Below are 18809 nucleotides of genomic sequence, written 5' to 3' on the forward strand. Positions count from 1 at the left end.
AGCAGTAAAAATTGAGCATTCCTAAGTATCTGCGAAGCTCTTTTATTTTAGATGGCTTGGGTAATTGCAATATGGTTTCAACCTTCTCAGTGAGTGTTAATGAGCCTGATGAAGATATTCGATGACACAGGAAATCGACTTGATGCTGGCCAAACACACATCTAGCTGTGTTTAACACCACGCCATATTTCTCGAAACGCTCAAAAACTTCTCTCAGGTGCTGACAATGTTGCTCCTTGGATGATGAATACACTAACACATCATCCAGATAGGCAAAACTAAAGTTCAACCCACGCAGGACAGAATCGGTGAACCTCTGCCAGGTTTGAGCAGCATTACGCAGGCCAAAGGTCATAAACTTTCTTTCATACAACCCAAACGGTGTAATAATAGCAGTCTTTGGAATGTCCTCTATTGCCACGGGAATCTAGGTATATGCTTTTGCGCAGTCTATAACACTGAATGCAGTGGCTCCATGCAGTGCGTGGCTATAGTCTTTCAGTAATGCCACTGGGTAGTGATCAGGCATGGTCCATGAGTTAAGCGCTCTGTAATCGCCACAAGGACGACAGGCTCTTCTGTTTTTGGGTACTAAATGCAGTGCAGATGACCATGTACTACTTGAGGGTTGGATGATACCTTCTCGTAATATCGTGTCAAATTCTGTTTTAGCAATGGCAATCGTCTTAGCCAGCGAGACACAGGCGGCCTGTCCGTAGTTTTTATGTGGTGTGGACCATATCATGCAAAACTTGCTGTGGCACACCTGGAGGCCTCGTTAGGATTGGGAACTCATGCAGCAGCTGTAGTTTCAGCTCTCTGAGACTGCAGATGTGTGTGCAAGTTGCGCTTGAATGAGTGTGTATGTGCGTGTGCCTATGTGTGTCTACTGCTGACAAAGGCCTTAATGGCCAAAAGCTATGATTGTGTGAATCTTTTTACTGTGCCTATCGCAGCTCAGCATCTCTGCTATATGGTGAATAGCAACTTCCCTTCTCTCGTATTGTTACATTCCATCCTGGATTTTCCATTGTTTGATTTTTGCCTGATGGCTTTTCTTCGATCCTAACCCTATGCTGTTTTCCTTTGTAACTACTTTCTTTTGCGGCGCTATACTCAGTGTTCATCCTTCTTTCTTTTCTTTCCTGGAGTGTAGTTTCAGCTCTCTGAGATTGCAGATGTGTGTGCAAGTTGCGCTTGCGTGAGTTTATGTGAGCGCGTGTGTATGTGTGTCTACTGCTGACAAAGGCCTTAATGGCCGAAAGCTATGATTGTGTGAATCTTTTTGTGCCTATTGCGGCTCAGCATCTCTGCTAAATAGTTCGAAAGAATATTGTTGATGTTGCCAAAACACAGAACATGTAATTTTACAATAATACATAATTTAAAAACTAAATAACTCTAGTTACAGAATGGATTTTATTGCTGAATTTTCTTAAGTCTTTTCATTAAACTGGATGGTAATAACAAATAGGTTTTACTCTATGACTTTCATAAATGTGTGTTTCAGTATTTGTTTACATTCATTTACTGTTATTTTGGATAAAGACTATGTTTCATGACATTTCAAATACAAATAATCATAATTATGTTAAAGGTATACAAATAAACTAGAAATGATCTCACAACACCATTACAATATATAGTCATTACATTTATTAACTTTGTGTGTACAATCACACATTAGTACTGGTTATTCTGGATCACTCAGGTGTCATAGATTTTGTTTGGAGATGGTCCATATTGTTACATTACAATCTCCAACCACACTTATTTACAGCAAATATCTACTTCAATTTAACTATAAAATAAATTACTTCTGACAATAACAAACATGCCACCTCCAACTGGTTTTAATCTATCCTTTCTAAACACTGTTAGATCATTGGTTAAAACTTCAGTTGAATTTATCTCCAACTTTAGCCAGCTTTCAGTTCCTTTAATGATTTTTACTTCAGTGCTTTCTGCAAGCACTTCAATTTCCTGTTCCTCAATTAATTACTCACATTGCTGCTTTTACATCTAACATAATTATGATACCACTTATTCCATGTGTTCTGTTATTGTATTAGGTACCAAACCATCAACCAATACATGGACTAGATATGCATCGTGGCCTTTCAGCAGCATGGGATACAAAAGGAACATATGCCACAGAATTGTTTACCAGAGAAGCAGTGTCCATTATTCAGCGTCACAATGCCTCAAGTCCATTACTTCTCTATATTGGCCACTTAGCTCCACACAGTCCACTAGAAGTTCCTGATCAAGCAGCTGCTGATGAAAGGTTCTCTCATATTACTGACCGAGAAAGGAGAATATATGCAGGTACCAAGTTGTCTGGCCAATGAAATATATGACCATTGTACAGTTTAGTTTTATGAAACATTTTGTGATTGATGCATTTCAAGATATGCAGATGTGAATGACTCACTTTATCCATTTTTGTTTAAATACAGCTTTATTGAATGTGACTATGTTGCATGAATATGTGAAGTAAGAGCATACAAAAGGAATACTTGTGCAACTTTCTCTCTTCTTCAGAGGCTGGCTGCTGACTTTTAATGAGGTACTCATTCCAGTTAATTACAGTAATATCACACTGTGACAAAAAGAGAGGGAGAGAAAGAAAAAAAATGTGTATGTGTGGGTGTGGTACAAGAGGGGTAGGGGAGGGGGAAGGCTAGAGATCAGAGAAGCATCTGAAATTAAAAAAGACGAATGCCAATATAGAAATAGATGTGATATGTTTCATGTTTCTTATCAAGTTATCACTGTGGCTAAATATTATGCTGAGAACAAAAATTTTCAGCCATAAAAAACAATAAATATAAAAACTCTAAGAATTTGATAAATATATGAAATTATAATTTTCTACATCTACACAGATACCCCAAAAGCCATTGTACAGTGGGTGTCATAGGGTACCCTGTACCACTACTTATTGTTTCCTTTCATATGCCACTTGCAAATAGAGCAAGGGAAAAACAACTGTCTATATGCCTCAGTATGAGCCCTAATTTCTCGTATCTTAATTTTGTGGTCCTTATGCACAATGTATGTTGGTGGCAGTAGAATTGTTCAACAGTCAGCTTCAAAGGCTGATTCTCTAAATTTTCTCAATAGTGTTTCTTGAAAAGAGAAAGCAACATTCAATGGTAGACAATGAACATGAAGTTTTTGTACTGAAAAGCTTTTTGTAAATAGCCAATGAAACTTAGGAAGAGGCAAGTGATGACAGGGAAGAAGGACCACTCTTTACCCACATCAAAAACAGACAAATGAAACCAACTGATAAATGGATGTTAAAGTAAGTGAACCCATGTACAATGTTCTGAGTTGAGATAGATCTTTGAGAATTCTCTTATAAACTCTCTGCCAGGCTTCTCTCATTCTGCTGTAAAGTAGTATTTCAGAGTAACTTTGGTCCCATATGCTCATGAACAATTGATGCTCAAAGCATATATGTAAACTGGTAGCTGGAACCATAGACTTAGTCTTCCAATTGATTTAGGAAGGAGGGGCAGGTTGCTCAGACCCCAAGATGAGTGCACCTCCATACTGACATTTCCTAACCAGCCATGTGAGGATTGAATTAATAGCCACAAGCTAAAACAGTTTTTTATACATTAATATTTGTGGCAATACTCACAATTTCACCTTCAGAAGATAAGTTTTGGCCTGCCATTCTGCCTCCTTGTCAAGTGTTTTTTTTTTTTTTTTCATATTGACTGAGTGAATGTTGCAGTTCCTTTTGAATGAGTTTATAATTCCACAAGAGAGATCTGTAAAATTTATTCAACAGGCCTTCACTGAGTTGATTAGATGACACCATATAGTATTCACAAAATATGATTTCTTGTAACACAATAAAGTGCAAATAAGTGAAGTAAACAAGCTATCAAGATCTACTGTCAATGCTACTATTCTTATGGTATCAGCAGCCAGTTTCTGCACAATATCATTAATCTAATACTCCCATGAAATTAGCTACATCAAACAGCATTCTATGGAGCTACAGTAATCCACCATCTCCCTACACAGTTGGAAAGATAATGCTTATCTAATATTTGTATGGTCTCCTCAGTGTTATTTTAATTTTGTTCATAGGTGAGTAGTTGCTGTTCTCAATATTTTTATGTTGTTTTCACCCTGGAATTACCATTATTGTAATATTAACAAAAAAGATAAACAAATAGAGATTACAAATATGAAAAGGCATAAGAGTTTCAGTTAAGCATTGATCAGTGGAACTATAAAAGCTGTCATAGTGGCAGTAGAAAAGTAACAATAATGAAGGTGCTGTGTTGTGAGTTGTCACAACAAGCAGTTTAATGATCATAAACATAAGATAGACGCAGAGGAAAGAAAAAGTTGTAAGGAAATATCAAAGGAAAGGGAAAGTTAAAGTTAGAGAGACATATGAAGTACATGCTACCAGAATCTAAAAAAAAGTTCTTGTAGTTGAATCATAATTGTGAATGATCATTACTTTGTATAACAAAATAAAAATAAAATGTTTATATTTATTTTGACTTGGCATATTCACTTTTGTTTTCCTAATTGAATAAGAGATCAGGATTAAGTAAAAAGATATGCCTGTTATGTCCATAGTACAGCTGCCTCCTTTCTTGAATACAATAATGCTTGTTCATGTCTTAATTAACATATTCTCAGCACCTCTGATAGCACATCCATCTGAAAAACTTTTTGCCTTAAATTTAAAATAGATTTCTTTTGGCCCAGCTCTAATAATATGATATTATTAGTTATACTGACTTATGAGATCAGATGTCATATCTTACATTAATGAAACTTATATCCATGACAGAAATGCTTTGGCACCTTGATGTGTCTGTTGGTGAAGTAATAAAAGCTCTGCAACAATGCAATATGCTCAATAATACAGTGATTGTGTTCATATCTGATAATGGTGGACAACCTCATGGTATACACTATAATAAAGCATCAAACTGGCCACTAAGAGGGGTAAGTGACTATTTAAATTAGCTTTTGTATGTTTTTATCTTTAAGAGCTGGGAAGTGCAACTTTCTTTTGTTGTACATTACACAGTCTTTCTTTCCTTTTTCATTTTGTTGCACATGGTCTGCAAATTACATTCAAAATAGCATGAGATATTAAAACAGCATAGTAGAGACTTTTTAAGGCTGTGGTTTAAGGATGTTCACAGCCAAACAAATTTGTATGTGGTTTGGTGGCTCAGAAAGTAAATGGCAGACTGCAGATACATAGTTTCAAGACTTTATCCTCAGTTGGACCTAGGATTTTTTATATCACTTTTTGCTTCTTTCACCAATGGGCAATGGTATATTAATGCGAAAAATGAGAAGTTTCACTATTATCAGAGAACCACGTAAAGTTTTAGGATTCTATAACTGACTGGATAGATGGATTCAAAGGTCAGAAGAAGGCAAAGACCAACCACCTTGAACCAGTGCCATGCCTGGTAAAGCACTGTGGCCTTTAAACCAGGATAGCTTTGAACATTAAAAGATTTGTTTGGCTGTCAGCTACAATTATTTTGGGTCCTCTGTTCATTTTGTGGCAGCATAACTCAATGAAATGTTCTTGAATTTCAAGCAGAGATTTGATTATGCCAGTTTTGAATATGGTGCTGGCCCTTAACACCTACTGACATCATTGCGTCTGTAGCTTGCCAGTGCTGTGGCAGGCTACATAACTTACCTTCCTGCAGATACATGCCAAAGATGATTTCATGATGATGTTACAGACTTTCAGTGATGTTGGAGATAAGTAAATGTAGCAATTTGAGGTAAGGACCCTGATACCTCTGACAGTGAACTACATATATCGGTACTATTGTTGCTAAGATTATAGGGTAAGCGACTTTCAGAGGTGTGGGCCAGAACAAAACAAGTAAAGATGGGCTCTAAAATGCATTTTTTTTTTTTTTTTTTTTTTTTTTTTTTTTTAAAATCCATACCACCACCTCCAAGAGTTTCCTACCCCATACTCTTAGCAACAACTGTACTGGTACATGTATTTCACTGTCAAAGGTACCAAAACAATTTTGTCTTAACTCATAAGAGTTTTCTAACTGCAGAACTAAACACATTGTTTAAGGACATAAGATCATAAATCTAACTGTCAGAGAATGAAATACTATGTTGATGATATTGGTCTAGTACTTAGAAATTGTATTTCATAGAGGGGCTGTAAAAATTGTGTATTATACATTTCATTGCACGCAATATCACTTTATTGACATTCATCCTCTCCACATGCTGCTATACAGGGTGATTCAAAAAGAATACCACAACTTTTGGAATTTAAAACTCTGCAACGACAAAAGGCAGAGCTAAGTAATATCGGTCGGCGAATTAAGGGAGCTATAAAGTTTCATTTAGTTGTACATTTGTTCGCTTGAGGCGCTGTTGACTAGGCGTCAGCGTCAGTTGATGCTAAGATGGCGACCGCTTAACAGAAAGCTTTTTGTGTTATTGAGTACGGCAGACGTGAATCGACGACAGTTGTTCAGCGTGCATTTCGAACGACATACGGTGTTAAACCTCCTGATAGGTGGTGTATTAAACGTTGGTATAAACAGTTTACAGAGAATGGGTGTTTGTGCAAAGGGAAAAGTTCTGGATGGCCGAGAACGAGTGATGAAAATGTAGCACGCATCCAGCAAGCATTTGTTTGCAGCCCAGGAAAATCAACTTGCAGAGCTAGCAGAGAGCTGCAAACTCCACAATCAACTGTATGGAGAGTCCTACCAAAAAGGTTAGTTATGAAACCTTATCGTCTGAAATTGGTTCAAGCACTGTCTGCAGCTGATAAGATTGAAAGAATCGATTTCTGTGATTTTATCCTTGCTCAAATGGAAGCAGATGAATCTTTCGTTTCAAAGATTGTGTTTAGTGATGAAGCAACTTTCCACACTAACGGGAAAGTCAACCGTCACAATGTCTGTATATGGGGCACTGAGAATCCGCGGGAAACAACTCAGTATGAACGTGACTCGCCTAAGGTGAACGTTTTCTGTGCCATTTCAGCCAATAAAGTTTTTGGTCCCTTTTTCTTTGAAGGTGCTACTGTAACTGGACTACAGTATCTGGAGATGTTAGAGAATTGGCTGTTCCCTCAGCTCGAACGTCAACTACCCGAGGCGATGGATCGGCCGCCAGGCAGCCCATGACAGAGCACTTCATCACTGGCCTCCAAGAAGCCCTGATCTTACCCCCTGCGATTTTTTCTTATAGGGGTATGTTAAGGATATGGTGTTTCGGCCACCTCTCCCAGCCACCATTGATGATTTGAAACGAGAAATAACAGCAGCTATCCAAACTGTTACGCCTGATATGCTACAGAGAGTGTGGAACGAGTTGGAGTATCGGGTTGATATTTCTCGAGTGTCTGGAGGGGGCCATATTGAACATCTCTGAACTTGTTTTTGAGTGAAAAAAACCTTTTTAAATACTCTTTGTAATGATGTATAACAGGAGGTTATATTATGTTTCTTTCATTAAATACACATTTTTTAAGTTGTGGTATTCTTTTTGAATCACCCTGTATAACCAAGTCCCATTGATAATTTCATCCTGAATTTCTTGTAACTGTTTCAGTTTGTTAGCTAAATAGTTATTTTCACCCATAATTACTTTACAAGTGCCAGATTAATGCAAAGCAAAAACATAATTGAAAGTCAACTAATTCATAAAACAAGTATATAATCTTTTTAAATATAATTTAACTTCCAAAATGTAAATGCTTTTTTTGTATACAATGTGTATAAAAAAAACAAGTCGTATGAACCATATAGAATACATTCATCACATGGTATATGAACATGGGAACAGTAAAATTTAATTTCTGTCAGAATTTGTTTTCTTCAAATCTTCACCATAGATTGCTCATGCAGTAACAGGTTGTATCAGGAGCTAGAAGATAACCCTCTTACCAATGTAATGAAACATGCACTTTTTACACAATGGAGTTCCTCTTCATTGCAGTATTAATGCCTTCATCCTCTAAACAATAGCTTACATGACATATCGATAGGAAGTGATGGATTAATTTCCTGGCTTTCATAACCTCCTGACCTAAACTAATAGGCCTCTGTTTGTGGGAGCATTTGAAAGCTCCTATGTATCAAATTTCAGAATAAGGTGCAGAGTATATTTGTACCTGAACTGTGGAAGGCTGAAAATATATGGCAGTGCTTCATGGATATATTAGTGCATGAGGGATTCATTGCAACATCGTTGATAGATTAATCAGATCTAATTGAGGGCAAAATCTCTCTCTCTCTCTCTCTCTCTCACACACACACACACACACACACACACACGCACACGCATACGCACACGCACAAGCACACGCACGCGCGTGCGCTAACTCACTCTATCTCTTTCAGCTGACATCAGGATAAACGTGACATTTTTGTCTTCTTTTTATACTATTCCCTATTTTGACTCAGTGTCCCTCCATAGTGTAAGACATATATAATAGAGGGAAACATTCCACGTGGGAAAAATATATCTAAAAACAAAGATGATGAGACTTACCAAACAAAAGCGCTGGCAGGTCGATAGACACACAAACAAACACAAACATACACACAAAATTCAAGCCTTCACAACAAACAGTTGCTTCATCAGGAAAGAGGGAAGGAGAGGGAAAGATGAAAGGATGAGGGTTTTAAGGGGGAGGGTAAGGAGTCATTCGAATCCCGGGAGCGGAAAGACTTACCTTAGGGAGAAAAAAGGACAGGTATACACTCGCACACACACACACACATATCCATCCGCACTTACACAGACACAGACACAAGCAGACATTTGTAAAGGCAAAGAGTTTGGGCAGAGATGTCAGTCGTGGCGGAAGTAAAGAGGCAAAGATGTTGTTGAAAGACAGGTGAGGTATGAGTGGCGGCAACTTGAAATTAGTGGAGGTTGAGGCCTGGCGGATAACGAGAAGAGATGATATACTGAAGGGCAAGTTCCCATCTCTGGAGTTCTGACAGGTTGGTGTTAGTGGGAAGTATCCAGATAACCCAGCCGGTGTAACACTGTGCCAAGGTGTGCTGGCCGTGCACCAAGGCATGTTTAGCCACAGGGTGATCCTCATTACCAACAAACACTGTCTGTCTGTGTCCATTCATGCGAATGGACAGTTTGTTGCTGGTCATTCCCACATAGAAAGCTTCACAGTGTAGGCAGGTCAGTTGGTAAATAACGTGGGTGCTTTCACACGTGGCTCTGCCTTTGATCGTGTACACCTTCCGGGTTACAGGACTGGAGTAGGTGGTGGTGGGAGGGTGCATGGGACAGGTTTTACACTGGGGGCGCTTACAAGGGTAGGAGCCAGAGGGTGGGGAAGGTGGTTTTGGGATTTCATAGGGATGAACTAAGAGGTTACGAAGGTTAGGTGGACGGCGGAAAGACACTCTTGGTGGAGTGGGGAGGATTTCATGAAGGATGGATCTCATTTCAGGGCAGGATTTGAGGAAGTCGTATCCTTGCTGGAGAGCCACATTCAGAGTCTGATCCAGTCCCGGAAAGTATCCTGTCACAAGTGGGGCACTTTTGGGGTTCTTCTGTGGGGGGTTCTGGATTTGAAGGGATGAGGAAGTGGCTCTAGTTATTTGCTTCTGTACCAGGTCGGGAGGGTAGTTGCGGGATGCGAAAGCTGTTTTCAGGTTGTTGGTGTAATGGTTCAGGGATTCCGGACTGGAGCAGATTCGTTTGCCACGAAGACCTAGGCTGTAGGGAAGGGACCGTTGCATGTGGAATGGGTGGCAGCTGTCATAATGGAGGTACTGTTGCTTGTTGGTGGGTCTGATGGGGACGGAAGTGTGAAGCTGGCCATTGGACAGATGGAGGTCAACGTCAAGGAAAGTGGCATGGGATTTAGAGTAGGACCAGGTGAATCTGATGGAACCAAAGCAGTTGAGGTTGGAGAGGAAATTCTGGAGTTCTTCTTCACTGTGAGTCCAGATCATGAAGATGTCATCAATAAATCTGTACCAAACTTTGGGTTTGCAGACCTGGGTAACCAAGAAGGCTTCCTCTATGCGACCCATGAATAGGTTGGCATACGAGGGGGCCATCCTGGTACCCATGGCTGTTCCCTTTAATTGTTGGTATGTATGGCCTTCAAAAGTGAAGAAGTTGTGGGTCAGGATGAAGCTGGCTAAGGTAATGAGGAAAGAGGTTTTAGGTAGGGTGGCAGGTGATCGGCATGAAAGGAATAGCTCAGTCGCAGTGAGGCCCTGGACATGCGGAATATTTGTGTATAAGGAAGTGGCATCAACGGTTACAAGGATGGTTTCCGGGGGTAACAGACTGGGTAAGGATTCCAGGTGTTTGAGAAAGTGGTTGGTGTCTTTGATGAAGGATGGGAGACTGCATGTAATGGGTCGAAGGTGTTGATCTACATACGCAGAGATACTCCCAGATTCAACCAAACAGCCCTCGTCAAATATTTACTGTTCTACACTCGTACTCTCTGCTGGAAATATCACTTTGTCATGAAGAAAAATGATCCTAATCCTACTCCTACTCCTAATGATCCAACTCCCCAAGACACTATCCAAATTGAACCCTGCCTGGAACAGTTCCGTCCTCCGTCACAGCGGGACCCCCCTCCTCTTCCTCAAAATCACCCCCTCCAAACCTTCCAGGAATTTCTGACTTCCAGCCTTGCCTCTCAATCCTTCATAAAAAACCTTAATCCTACTCCCAACATCACCACTGCTGAAGCCCAAGCTATCCGTGCACTGAAGGCTGACCGTTCCATCGTCATTCTTCTGGCGGACAAGGGTTCCACGACAATGGTACTTGATCGTCGGGAGTATGTGGCTGAGGGACTGCGTCAGCTTTCAGACAACACCACATACAAAGTTTGCCAAGGTAATCCCATTCCTGATGTCCAGGTGGAGCTACAAGGAATCCTCAGAACCTTAGGCCCCCTACAAAACCTTTCACCTGACTCCATCAACCTCCTGACCCCACCGACACCCTGCACCCCTACTCTCTACATTCTTCCTAAAATTCACAAACCCAATCATCCCGGCCGCCCCATTGTAGCTGGTTACCAAGCCCCCACAGAACGTATCTCTGCCTACATAGATCAACACCTTCGACCCATTACATGCAGTCTCCCATCCTTCATCAAAGACACCAACCACTTTCTCAAACACCTGGAATCCTTACCCAGTCTGTTACCCCCGGAAACCATCCTTGTAACCATTGATGCCACTTCTTTATACACAAATATTCCACATGTCCAGGGCCTCGCTGCGATGGATCACTTCCTTTCATGCCGATCACCTGCCACCCTACCTAAAACCTCTTTCCTCATTACCTTAGCCAGCTTCATCCTGACCCACAACTTCTTCACTTTAAAGGGAACAGCCATGGGTACCAGGATGGCCCCCTCGTATGCCAACCTATTCATGGGTCACATAGAGGAAGCCTTCTTGGTTACCCAGGTCTGCAAACCCAAAGTTTGGTACAGATTTATTGATGACATCTTCATGATCTGGACTCACAGTGAAGAAGAACTCCAGAATTTCCTCTCCAACCTCAACTGCTTTGGTTCCATCAGATTCACCTGGTCCTACTCTAAATCCCATGCCACTTTCCTTGACGTTGACCTCCATCTGTCCAATGGCCAGCTTCACACTTCCGTCCACATCAAACCCACCAACAAGCAACAGTACCTCCATTATGACAGCTGCCACCCATTCCACATCCAACGGTCCCTTCCCTACAGCCTAGGTCTTCGTGGCAAACGAATCTGCTCCAGTCCGGAATCCCTGAACCATTACACCAACAACCTGAAAACAGCTTTCGCATCCCGCAACTACCCTCCCGACCTGGTACAGAAGCAAACAACCAGAGCCACTTCCTCATCCCTTCAAATCCAGAACCTCCCACAGAAGAACCCCAAAAGTGCCCCACTTGTGACAGGATACTTTCCGGGACTGGATCAGACTCTGAATGTGGCTCTCCAGCAGGGATACGACTTCCTCAAATCCTGCCCTGAAATGAGATCCATCCTTCATGAAATCCTCCCCACTCCACCAAGAGTGTCTTTCCGCCGTCCACCTAACCTTCGTAACCTCTTAGTTCATCCCTATGAAATCCCAAAACCACCTTCCCTACCCTCTGGCTCCTACCCTTGTAAGCGCCCCCGGTGTAAAACCTGTCCCATGCACCCTCCCACCACCACCTACTCCAGTCCTGTAACCCGGAAGGTGTACACGATCAAAGGCAGAGCCACGTGTGAAAGCACCCACGTTATTTACCGACTGACCTGCCTGCACTGTGAAGCTTTCTATGTGGGAATGACCAGCAACAAACTGTCCATTCGCATGAATGGACACAGGCAGACAGTGTTTGTTGGTAATGAGGATCACCTTGTGGCTAAACATGTCTTGGTGCACGGCCAGCACAACTTGGCACAGTGTTACACCGTCCGGGTTATCTGGATACTTCCCACTAACACCAACCTGTCAGAACTCCAGAGATGGGAACTTGCCCTTCAGTATATCCTCTCTTCTCGTTATCCGCCGGGCCTCAACCTCCGCTAATTTCAAGTTGCCGCCACTCATACCTCACCTGTCTTTCAACAACATCTTTGCCTCTTTACTTCTGCCACGACTGACATCTCTGCCCAAACTCTTTGCCTTTACAAATGTCTGCTTGTGTCTGTGTATGTGCGGATGGATATGTGTGTGTGTGTGTGTGTGCGAGTGTATACCTGTCCTTTTTTCCCCCTAAGGTAAGTCTTTCCGCTCCCGGGATTCGAATGACTCCTTACCCTCTCCCTTAAAACCCACATCCTTTCGTCTTTCCCTCTCCTTCCCTCTTTCCTGATGAAGCAACTGTTTGTTGCGAAGGCTTGAATTTTGTGTGTATGTTTGTGTGTCTATTGACCTGCCAGCGCTTTTGTTTGGTTTAAGTCTCATCTGTGACTTACCAAACGAAAGCGCTGGCACATCGATAGACACACAAACAAACAAAAACATACACACAAAATTCCAGCTTTCGCAACAAACTGTTGCCTCGTCAGGAAAGAGGGAAGGAGAGGGAAGGACGAAAGGATGTGGGTTTTAAGGGAGAGGGTAAGGAGTCATTCCAATCCCGGGAGCGGAAAGACTTACCTTAGGGGAAAAAAAGGACGGGTATACACTCGCACACACACACATATCCATCCACACATATACAGACACCTTGGTGTCCTATGCACAATGTTACATGAGACAACATAGTGGTTAAGTCACTTTAAGCTTATTATGGAAGATCTACATTTGTATCTCTGTCTGCCACTCCAATGTCATTTTTTAAAAATGAAATCATGTGAACAGGCCTTGGTTACTTCCTGTTGTTACTTTGGTAATGGAAATTTCTTGAGGAATATAAATAATTTAAGGTATAAAGATTACAACTTGCTGAACTGTGGTACTGAGTTACTGACAGGCACATGAACAAGACTCAGAACATGCACATGCACGCACGCACTTATACTCGTATGGCTACATAGTTACAGTTGACTGCATTGAGTGGCACAGCAACTCAACTGCCGGCACAATGTGTTTTCCAGGGACAATGCAGCCATACACTCCTTATGTGGTGTGTGTGTGTGTGTGTGTGTGTGTGTGTGTGTGTGTGTGTGTGTGGTTTTTTTTTTTCTCCATATGTCTGAAGAAGGCATTCATCCAAAAGTTAGCAATGTTCTCAGTCTCATTTATGTGTTTGACAACAATTTAGCATCTCTACTATTTGGTGAGTTGTTACATATACTCCTTAAATTATTTCTAACATTACTTTTTTGTTCAGTGCAATATCTCTGCAAATTAAAAGTTTTTTCTCATTTTACTTTATGTTGATATTCATCTAATCATCAAAAAGTTATGACCAGTTTATATTCTCGATAGTAATAAAGACTCCAGTATGGTTCACTCCAAGAATTATTGTGAATTTCTGATCCCATACCAACTTTTAACTGCTTCATTCCTTGCAACAAAGATCTTGTTTATTACTCAGTCTGCTTGTTGTGAACTGTCCTCTTTGATCCCATCTACAAAGAGCCACTTAATTGTGTGTTACACATAAAGGATCAAAATTTGCATTCTGATAATTGTTACAACTTCCCATCCCACTCATACCTGGTGTACATGACAAATAATTTGCTCATGGTTATTGGTATATTAGTGCCACCAAGATAGTGCAACAATCAGTATCATTATTAAATAGATAGTTCTTGCTGATTCCACCACACAGACTTCAGCTAAAATCTTTATGCCGTGGAGCTACATCTATTTCTACATCCACATCTACATAGGTACTCTGCAAGCCACCATATGGTTCATGGTTGAGGGTACCCTAAACCACTACTAGTCATTTCCTTTCCTGTTCCACTTGCAAAAAGAGCAAGGCAAAAATGACTGTCTATATGCCTCTGTAGGAGACCTAATTTATTGTATCTTATCTTTGTGGTCCTTATACACAGTGCATGATGGTGGTGGTAGAATCATTTGGCAGTCACGTATAAAACATTCTTGGTATTCTTGCCGCGTCAGTTCTAGATAAAATCTCGAGCTTTCGACAATTATCTCCATCGTCATTGTCAGGAGCTGACTGTCTCCACTGCTGCTATGGTGGCCTCTATATAGCCTGAAGACGGCTTCTAATTGGTTGGCTTATGATTGGTCAGTGATTATGTGCTGCTGTCTCAGACGGTGTCACTGTGTGCACCGGTGGTGCCACCGCTTCCGTTTCAACGTAAACCTTCGAAGGAACGTCTCTGCTGCTTCTCTGCGTCAAGCGCTCATTTCCACGCACAGCTCAGATGGTATCCGCTATCGCGGTTAAAGTTCTTATGGCTCATCCTTACTTCCACAGCCTCCTTAATAACAAAATCCCAGTACGTGGAGGCATGGGACAGAATTTTAGTTTCATCGAACAATATTTTATGTTTGTTCATGAGACTGTGCTCCGCAATTGCCGATTTCTCCAATTATCTATTTTTAATATGGTGTTGGTGTTCTGCACAGCGATCGGAAACGGTATGAATCGTCTGACCTATATAATTGCTTCCACACTCACAGGGTATATTATAAACTCAATCTTGGCCTCAGAGTCCCAGGAGAGAACATTCATCGCGCCAATTAGACATTTTGTCTAAATCGTCGTGTATCTTCCTACAGTGACTCAACTTCAACACCTTATCATCTGCCGCCACATCATCAGCAAACAAGCACAGATTGTTGCCCACCATGTCCACCAAATCGTTTGTGTATATAGAGAACAGCAGCAGTCCTGTCACACTTCCCTTGGGCACTCATGACGATTGCTTGCTGGACACCCTTCACAAAATGATGAAAGGAAAAAAGTTTATTGCTTACTACATTTTTGCTATTCAGGCTGTAAAACTTTAGCATAAAGTATGATGTTTTAATTTATTACTTCTTTACTACTAAATCTATTCAGACATTTTGTTTTGTTTTTGATTTTTTACCAGTTTGTGGGTGAATAATCTGAAATTAATAAAATAAAGATAACGTAGGTTCTGTGCTTTCAACCATAAATGTTTTACATACTTAACCTTTCATATTTAACACATTAACTCATTTAAAGTAAGTAGATTTCCTAAACTGTTTCTACATGGGTGTTTGATTCTGTAAAGAATTGGTGATGGGGGGATGGAGGCTGTTACTGGTTTTTGTAGTTAATTTGGCGTGGTGTAGGTTTACCTGGGAAAGAAGAGACTATTATTGGAGCCATCCTGAGGATTATATATATCTGGGATCCTTATCAGGCTAGAATGACAGAAAAAATGGAATGAAACTATGAAGAAGAATTATGTCATTTATTTAAATGCATGGACAAGATTAAAGATTAATAGGAATGCTTGAAACTCTGAGAGGAACGCCCGGAAATGTAAAGCTAGCTCCCCTCCTCACCTTCACCTCAAGTGTGGTATTCATTAACTTATTCTCATAGTAGTTGTCTTCACTGTATGCCAAATGTCAGCTTAGTAAATGCTCCTCAGAGTATGTAATCCTAACCCCCCCCCTCTTTTGACTGTATCAGTTTGAAGGTATTAGAATTAAGGAAAGGGATAGCTTACCACTAAGTCATATATAACTGTTCCTGACCATGTGGCTACACCAACCTACACTGTGCCACTAATTGATCTAGCTGTTCATTAAACCTAGTAGAAAGATAATTCAAATGTAAGATTTTATAGAGGTTGCTGCATTGTTGAGCATAACTAAACAAGATTTGTCTGCAGAGTTTCTATCACAAACACACACATCTGTCACAAAATCCACAATAGTTTGTCTCTCACTCTCTCTTTAATACTTAGCTCGTGAGAGGAATAAATTGCACATAGTGTATTTTTGTGTCTTCTTTGAAACAGACTAGTGACAGTTTGTTTACTCCCTCAAAGGTTATTACTCTTTCTTTTAACAGTTCATGGTATTGCATCAATAAGAAAATAAAAATTTTTTGATGTAGCATTTTGATAGCCTTTGGTCTATTTAATTTTGTAGTGAATACACAGGAGTACTTCAAAGTAGTGATCGATCCCAAAATAATATGAAAATACACAGGCAGGGATGCAATTTGGACAATATCTTCAGCACAAGATGTGAGTTGGTTTCAGACTAGAGGCAGCTAGTGGACCTACAGGATGATTTACAGAGGTGGAAAAAAGAACTCCAATTGGCTATAAAGGAACAGGGCATTCACTGATGAGTCCATCTACAGCAACCAACAGCAGAATTATAGTTGTCAGAAAACCACAGATGAAGGTACGAATGCAGCAGTTCTTACCTGAAAAACCAGAACTTCGGTTCACAATGCTTGAACTAGCATTTGCACAAACCGAGATGACCAATGAGCACACACAATTTGCAGTGGCAGTGAATGGACTATTGTATTGTAATTGTATTGTATTTATTGCTTCTGTTATCTACAAAGCAGCTTATGCATAAGACATTGGACAGGTCAAGTTATAAGTATACAGCTCAAAGTCATACCTTGGCGTACTTATTTAAGGTTACAATAGTACACTTCATGCATAAGTATTTATATAACACACATCCTAAATTTAAATATTCTTCAGTGGAGTAAAAAGTAGTGATGCCTTAAATATGACTTTAGAGATTTTCCAAAGGTATTGACCTAAGTAATAGCTTTTATGTTTTCAGGAAGTTTGTTATAAAGCTTAACTCCCATGCGAAAAGTATCTTTTCGGCACAGAGCTGTGCTGACTTGGGTTATATGTAAGTTTCTGTTTTGCCTGGTAAAGTGATCATGTATAGCACAGTCTTTTTGCAGTCTACTGTCCTTACCTAATACATTCATTTTAAAGAATAAAAGGGTTTCCACAATGTATACACATGGCAATGGAGGAATGCCAGATTTCTTAAACAGAGGTGTACAAGAGTCTCTAGGCTTGCATCCCTTTTTTGTAGTTTAAAAGTACTATTAGCTGTTTTAGAGTTTCCCAAGAAAGTGACTCCCTATCTATGACAAGAATAAAAGTAGACATGATGTGCATTCATTACTTTTTTCCCACTACAGCACGATTTTAGTGAGTGAAGAAGACTAAAAGCTAGGGTCGCTATAGGTGCAGCTGTAATACTACAATTTCCTCAAGATCAGCAACATACAAATTTAAAGAGGATGTTAATCAGTGGAGTATGCAAACCATCAAATACAGTAAGTGCTGAATAATGAGAAAATAGGAGACAGTACATGCTCTGAATATTAATGGCACTCACAAGACATTGTAGAAGAAACAGAATCACCAGATGTGATGCTGTGGCACATCTGGATGGACACCTGCTGGAGGCGGTAAAGTCAGCAGTGGAAATGGGTGAAAAATGTGATTTATATGCAGGGACTGCAATAGCAGACAAAGTTTACGCAACATTATAATAGTGCACACACAGCAAGTGTAACAATGGTTACCAAGGAAATCGTTACACAAGAGATTGCAGCTATCCAAAAAGGGCAACAATTGGATGTCAATAAGGGGATACATTGCCTTAAAGAACAGATATGACACATTGCAAAAGCAGGTGGTAACGCTATTAGGAAATGGCTGAACAATGCCCAGACATGGCATCGGTGAAAGAACTGTGAGTTGTATGTCATCATGTATGTACCCAAATGGCATCAGCAGTTGATAGTAGTGAAGTGGGCCATGAGAACCAGCAAGAGCGCCTTATACAGAGAGGCTAGTACAGTGAGGGATGCAACAGGGTGAGTCATCTAATGAGCTTACCAAAACCTTTACAGCAGTTATAAGTAAAGGACGTGAAATCAGATCATTACTACCTCATCTGCTCTGGGTCAGATGTCAGCACATCACCATTTGGTGAATACAGAGATGCAGCTGCAACCTCACCAATATGCCTCACAGCAGCAATTAGTTTACCAGTATTGACATATGGAAATCATGAAGTGGAGGTTGATCTAAGTTTTTGTAAGAGGTGTAGGTGGTGATTTGTGTGTATATTAGGAGCAGACGTTCCTAGTCAAAAAAGGACTGAGATCAGTCTTAGCACGACTCAGACCAGGAAGGATGGAGAAGGTCCCAGGTTTCCTAGGCTGAAACACTATAAATACCATGGGCTAAACACACAGTTTGGTGTTGTGGAAGGATAGTGGTGGTACCATGTTACACATATAAGGGATGCCACATAATACGGTACATTATATTAGGAGCATGCTTGAGCAGACAGACTTGCAGCGGCTGAGAAGGTTAGTGCCAGACTGATTCGTGGTCACAAAAGCAGAGT

General features: G+C 40.6%; 1 protein-coding gene across 4 annotated transcripts in view; it reads left to right on the top strand.

The window, feature by feature from the left end:
- Positions 1–18809, top strand: part of LOC124782041 (arylsulfatase B-like) — a 132585-nt gene that overhangs the window by 83341 nt on the left and 30435 nt on the right. For 3 of the 4 annotated variants that reach the window (XM_047253908.1, XM_047253912.1, XM_047253910.1), the window contains 2 exons: positions 2073–2328; positions 4832–4989. In XM_047253908.1, coding sequence (XP_047109864.1) covers positions 2073–2328; positions 4832–4989 — 414 coding nt within the window. Of the gene's footprint in view, positions 1–2072; positions 2329–4831; positions 4990–16734; positions 16812–18809 lie in introns of all 4 variants that reach the window. The other variant, XM_047253909.1, reaches the window with a different exon arrangement.

This window comes from Schistocerca piceifrons, chromosome 1 (assembly GCF_021461385.2).
Source record: "Schistocerca piceifrons isolate TAMUIC-IGC-003096 chromosome 1, iqSchPice1.1, whole genome shotgun sequence".
Lineage (NCBI taxonomy): Eukaryota > Metazoa > Arthropoda > Insecta > Orthoptera > Acrididae > Schistocerca > Schistocerca piceifrons.